Source organism: Numida meleagris, chromosome 7 (genome assembly GCF_002078875.1).
Source record: "Numida meleagris isolate 19003 breed g44 Domestic line chromosome 7, NumMel1.0, whole genome shotgun sequence".
Lineage (NCBI taxonomy): Eukaryota > Metazoa > Chordata > Aves > Galliformes > Numididae > Numida > Numida meleagris.
Genome location: NC_034415.1, coordinates 1,759,549 through 1,765,613, shown reverse-complemented (window position 1 = coordinate 1,765,613; position 6,065 = coordinate 1,759,549). Strand labels below are relative to the sequence as shown.

The following is a 6,065-nucleotide window of genomic DNA, read 5'->3' as shown; positions in this document are numbered from 1 at the left end:
CTCGCCGTACCGTGAGCCGGAGAAGGGAAGCTCTCGCTCGAGCGGTGGCTCGGCCAGGGCACTGGATTTTGTGCAAACGATGCAACCGGCACCGATAGATTTTGCAAGAAGTTTTAGGGAAAGAAGACGCAAAAAACCAGAATAGATACGGCGAGCTCCCGCCCGCAGCTTTCAGGCTGCGGGGCAGAGAGGCGGCAGCGGGTCCCGAAGGCCGGGGTTTCCCGGACGCCGAGGTTCCCGCTGCCTGCCCCCGCCCGCAGGACAGGCGAGCGCCGGGGGTCCCGCAGGCGGCAGAAGGGAGCTGCACGGGGTGCGCGGCGGGCTGGGGGCCGCCGGGTTCCTCTGGGGCGGGCGGGTTTGGCGGCAGCCCCGGCCCCGCAGCCCGGCCGACAAGCGGGCGGGGGGCGATCACGCTGTGCGAGCGTGCGCTCGCGTGTGTGTGTGCGCGTGTGTGCGCGGGGGTGTTGCTAGTTCCTCCTCCGCCGTATTGGCTGCGAGAGCCGTGTCGGTGCCCCCCTTCGCTGGAGCCCCCCGCAGCCCCCGGGCTCCGGGAGCGCCTCCCCACGGGCCCGGCGCGAGAGGTCCCGGCTCGGCACCTCCGCACTTGTGGCGGGGGAAAGGGGGAGGAGGAGGAGGAGGAGGAGGGAGGAAGGGAGGAGGGGGCCGGGGGTGGGAACCCTGGCCAGCAGCACCAGCGGCGGCAGAGCGCTCCCGCGCACTGTGCCTCTCCGCATGGATCGGGGCGCCGGGCTGCCGCCGCGCTGAGCCCCGGGCGGAGCTGCTGCGGGCTCCCGGGGTTGCTCCTTCCTCTCCGACGCCCCCCGGTCTTCCTCCTCCTCCTCTCCTCTCCGCCCCCGCCGCCTGCAGCCCGACAACCGCTCCGCGGCTTCCCCGGCCGCGGGCACCCGGCGGCGTTTACCGGCGGCCGGGGCCGCTCGGCGCTCTCGCCGCAGCGGGGCAAGGGCTGGCGCGGAGCAGAGGGAGGGAAGAGGAGGAGGAGGAAGAAGAGGCATCGGCCGCCGAGCGCCCCTCGGTCCCGCTAAATCTGTGCTGCCGTGTCCAGGTGCCGGTGCCGCGGACGGACACGGAGCCCCCAGCCCGGCTCGCAGCCGCCTTGTCATGCTGCCCAAAGTGGAGACGGAGGCCCTGGGACTCGCCCGGTCGAATGGGGAACAGGGGCAGATGCCAGAAAACATGCAAGGTAAGGGGGGAACTGCACGGCGCTCCCCCTCCGCGAACGCTCGGCTCCCCACCCCTGCAAAGCACCCCCGCGACCTGCCAAAAAAGTTTAGGGCTGCCGCCCGCGAGCTCCGCCGCGCTCGCGCCTTCGCGGCTCGGGCGGGCACCGGCGCCCGAGGCACCGGCGCCAGACCGCGGCAGGGCCCGGCCGAGAGGTGCGGCCGCGGCGGGCGGGAGCCTTGCCCGGGGGTGCAGACGCCGCCGCGGGTCCGAACGGAGCGTGGGTCCCATCCTCGCTGCGCCCAAAACTATCGCGAAGTTTACGGCGGAGGAGCCGCGCGGGAAGGTCTCGGGGAACACCGCGCGTGCCACCCCCGGGGCCCGAGGGGACGGCCGCCGCCGGTGCCCCGGGGGCACAGCGCAGGTGGCGGCGGCCGCGGTGCGAAACTTCGCACGGAGCCCCGGCGCGTGTGCGCCGTTCCGGGTCCCCCCGGGGGTGACGGCGGGATGCCCGAGCTGGAAGCGCCTCGGAGGGCCGGGGCGGGGGCCGCGGGGAGGGCCGCCTCGAGGGATCGGTTCCCGCAGCCCAGCGAGCGGGCGCCGCCCGCTCCGACCCCCGCCTGCCCCGAGCAGCGGGTCCTGCCCCGTCGCTCCTTCGAAGCCGTCCCCTGTCCTCCCCGGAGCACGCAGGGAAGTAGGGGCGGGGTGGGCCGGGGGCTCGGAGGTGCCGGGGGCGGCCCGCCCGCCCCTTTCTTCGCCCGCACAGGAGGCTCCCCGCCAAGCTCTCGGAAAACCCCTGTTTTCCCGCTTGTTTTTTCCTGCGAGGAGGGAGAACTCGGTCCCGGCGCCGGGTCCCGGAGCAGCGGCCGCGGGAGCAGAGGGGAGGGCCGGACCCTTCTCCTCCCCCGTTCGCTGCCGCCCCGCGTCCGCCCCACGCCGCTGGCAGGCGGTGACTCCGGCCGTGCCGAGGCCGCCCTGGAGCCGCTTTCCCGGCCGCGTGCCGGCGGGTTCATGCCCCAGCGCGCAGCTCCCGCGGCCCCGAGCCGGGCTCTCCCCGGGGCGCTTCGGGCGGACTCCGGCCGCTCCGCCGCCCGCGACCCGCGGCAGCCGCGGGATTACCGGGAAGGAGGCGACGTCCCGAGCGCTGCCGCTGGGTGCCCGGTGCCTCCCGCAACTACTCGGGAACCCTCCGCCGCCGCCGACCCGAGGTCCAGGGAGGGAAATCGGCGGCGCCGCGCCGGGCGGGCTCGCTTTCCGCGAATCGCCCGCCGGAGCCGCCGAGCGGGTTCCTAAGGGAGCCCAGCTCGAGAGACCGCGCTCCGCGCCCGCCTTCGGCCCGGTCTGCGCCCACCGGGCGGCTCCCCCGCCCCTTCCCCGAGCGGCCCGAACGCCGGGCGCACAGCTCGCCGGACCCGGGGCGGCCCCTGACCCCCAGGGCCGCCGGTGCCGAGCCGGGACCCGCTCACCGCCCGCGCCGGGCAGCAGCGCCGCGGCTGAGCGCGACCCCGTGTCCGGCTGCGGCACGCCGGGGCTGCGGGCGGGCAGCGCTCCCGAGGCGGCTCGGGCCCGGGCTGCGGAGCGGAGCGGAGCGGAGCGGAGCGGGGGGCGGCGATCGCCCCGAGCCCACGAGCTCCCGCCTAGCAAGTAAGTAACTTGACTGTAACGCGGCGCAAAAGTGCTGGGGCTGTAAGATACAAGCCTAGGCTAAGTAAATATTTGCAGGCTGATGTTGAAAGAAAACTTTAAAGGAAACGAACCGAGTTACTTTGAATACAGCGGTGACGCTTCATCTTTTCATTCCACTTTTTTAAAGCCCGTTCCTGATCGCTCTCAGATTTCAACGAACTCGTTTAGTTTGCGATTCCCTAGGCTACGCGCTGAGTTAAAGGCACTCCATGAACGCAAATACTGAGAACCTACACCTGAGGAGCCGAGGGGTTTCGCTTCACCTGCTCGGTGCCATACGGATTTGCTGTTGGGCAGAAGTTGCACGTTTCAGCGCAGGCTGCAGTAGGGAACATAAAACTTCCCGCAGTTCTCAGCGCTGTGCTTTCAGGAGAGCTCTTCCTCTAGATCAGAGTAGTTGCAGAAAAAAAAGTGAGTTCTTAACGCAAATCCTAATAGAATGTGCTATTTCTCCTCTTCCCAGTGTCTCAGTTTAAAATGGTGAATTACTCGTATGATGAAGACCTTGAGGAGCTGTGTCCGGTCTGCGGAGATAAAGTGTCTGGGTACCACTACGGGCTGCTCACCTGCGAGAGCTGCAAGGTTCTGTACTAATTACTTCATACGAACAGAAGTACAGCAAAAAAAGTTTCAAATGGAAAGCAAAAAATAACAAACTAAGGCAGATGTTTAATAATTTGGCTTATTTCTAATGTGTTTCTTGCTAGACTGTCATGAAAAATTAAGCACCAAAACGCTTCAGGATTAGAAGCCTCTTTGAGATATCTCATTTGCACAAACGGGAAGAAACAACTCGGGCTGTTTTTCATTGTAGCTTTAGTGTAACTTTAAAGCGTTTTGCTGCTGTGAAGTGACGTAGTTATAGAACAACTTTTATTCCTAACTGTCCTAAATATTGATCTTAGTTGATTTACATATGCTTAGAACATTTCTTTTCCCAGAGGAGAAAGTAGAAGCCTCCTCGGTACAGCTCAGTTTCACAAAGTCTAAAGCAGCTTTACGATTTTTCACCCTTCCATATCACACAGTACATTTCTGTAATGATGATGACTTTGCTCTTTTTATACCAACGAGATACTGTCAGAGCTCACCTGACACAAAGACATTAACGTATGACTTGTTTTCAATTACTCCTTATTTTGGGAAGAAAATATTTGTAAAGGCAACCACATTTAGCTACTCCTAAATGAATTAATCTGCATGGTTTTATTATGCTGAAGTTTAAACACGTATGAATTCAAGGCATGCCAAATTTGTCAGGTAAAAATGTGCAAAGTTTTTTACAGCCACCGAAGTAATGCACTGTAAAGGAAGCTCCATCGCTTGAACAAAGCAATTGAAAATACTCAGTTGCATGGGAAAATTAACTTGGCACATTATATTTTCATTTAAAAAAATCAATGAGAATTGAATAACAAGCACTTATGCCTTTAGCATGCACCACTGGGATACACATTCGCCAGAGGTACTCTGTATTGTTTTTATCTTTGCCACAGTGTTCCTACTTATTTTCCCGAGAATTGCTTTGAAGGGAACACTTATTTTACAATTAAGCAATACAGAAGGAGCTGGCCAGCCTCTCTTTCTGCCGTGCTACAGCCGTTCTCGCTAAGCTTTGATGCGAGTCGAAAAAGCAGAGCCCCAGTTCAAGGAAAGCTCCTGTAGGGTCTGCTGCTTTTTTCCTGGATGCATCTCACTTTCATTTAAAATGAACTGTAGAACTGCCTAAGTTCCCGACCGGAGTCTGACAAATATGTTACAATCACTTCTGTGAAATGAAATGCTTAAACACACTATCCAAGCAAAACGGGCTGACTTCTGTATCCACCACGCAGGGGTTCTTTAAGCGAACAGTCCAGAATAACAAGAGGTACACGTGTATAGAAAACCAGAACTGCCAGATTGACAAAACCCAGAGGAAACGATGCCCTTACTGCCGATTCCAGAAATGTCTAAGCGTTGGAATGAAGTTAGAAGGTAAGACTCCAGCCTTGCTCGTACACCGGCTGTACTGCAGATTCACTTCTGAGAAATGACAGGACTGCATGTCATGATAAACACTGTTTTATAAACATTATGCTACTGATCACGTTTTTGAAGTTGTAATAAAAGGTGCCTTATGTTCAATGAAATGGTTGCTTCCTACAATACAGCAAGTAAATGGTACCTCTCTGAAAACCTGTCAAAACCATACACTCCATTTTCATGTATGTACACCCTTGGATATTTTGGTATTTTCAAGGCTGCAAACGAAGGGCTCTAGATAGTATGGAAATTAGTTTTGCAGCTTTATGAAAAGATTTAATTTAGATGAAACTAAGTATGTAAGAGGAATCTAAATTTTAAAAATTCACTGTTAGAGTGATGTGATTTTATTTATATTTTACTTTGGGTTCTTTTTATACTATTATCTTCTGATAATATGGCAAAAAAAAGAGAGACAGAATATACGAGTTCCTTCTTCCACTGACTTGCTTTTGGGATTAAGGACCAAAAACTTCTCAAGTTATGTCCTATAGTTTTCTGTGATGCTACACCTGAGATGTTAATACCAAGGAAAGAACACGGACTTTGAAGTATATTTTCTTTTTTTACTTCACGTGGCTCTGTCCTGAACAGAGAAGAATGAAGAGTATACAATACCCTTTGAGAAAAGAAAATCCAAAAATATCATTCAGATTCAAGTATGAGACTCAAATTTATTCTAACATTGATAAATAAAATAAATAGAGATTTCAAAGCAAATAGCATTTCTACCTGACCAAGCACAAGCTTCTAAATGCCTTCTTTTGTGCTGCAATGGCATTTACCCGAGACACCTAACAAGGAAGAATCAGACCAACAAGGGATACAATAAACCATTAAGGGAGCCATAAAGGACAAGCCCCAATCACCTGAGTTTGGCAGAGGAAAACTGTTGCTGTAACTAAAGATCAACAGAATAATCAGCCCTCTGCAATCTGATGAATTCCACACTATTCCATCTGCCCACAGCCTCAGCTACTACTGACGCCGCACTACACATCCCGAATCCTGCACAGGCATCCAAGTTCAAGCGGGAGAATAACCACACATTTGGAATCATTTTCTCCTTGCTGACAGAGAATAAGGATAAAATACATTAACTGCTTCTACCTCCTCTCAATTGAGGGCAATGATAGAGGTCCAATTTTTGTGCTTCCGTGATTGCATGCAATACC

At 56.5% G+C, this 6,065-nt stretch overlaps 1 protein-coding gene across 1 annotated transcript in view; it reads left to right on the top strand.

Moving 5' to 3' along the window:
- Nucleotides 664-6,065, top strand: part of NR5A2 (nuclear receptor subfamily 5 group A member 2) — a 77,428-nt gene continuing 72,026 nt past the window's right edge. The window contains exons 1-3 of the mRNA XM_021405439.1: nt 664-1,201; nt 3,329-3,447; nt 4,701-4,842. Of these exons, the coding sequence (XP_021261114.1) occupies nt 1,120-1,201; nt 3,329-3,447; nt 4,701-4,842 (343 nt within the window). The 5' untranslated portion in view covers nt 664-1,119. The remainder of the gene's footprint in view (nt 1,202-3,328; nt 3,448-4,700; nt 4,843-6,065) is intronic.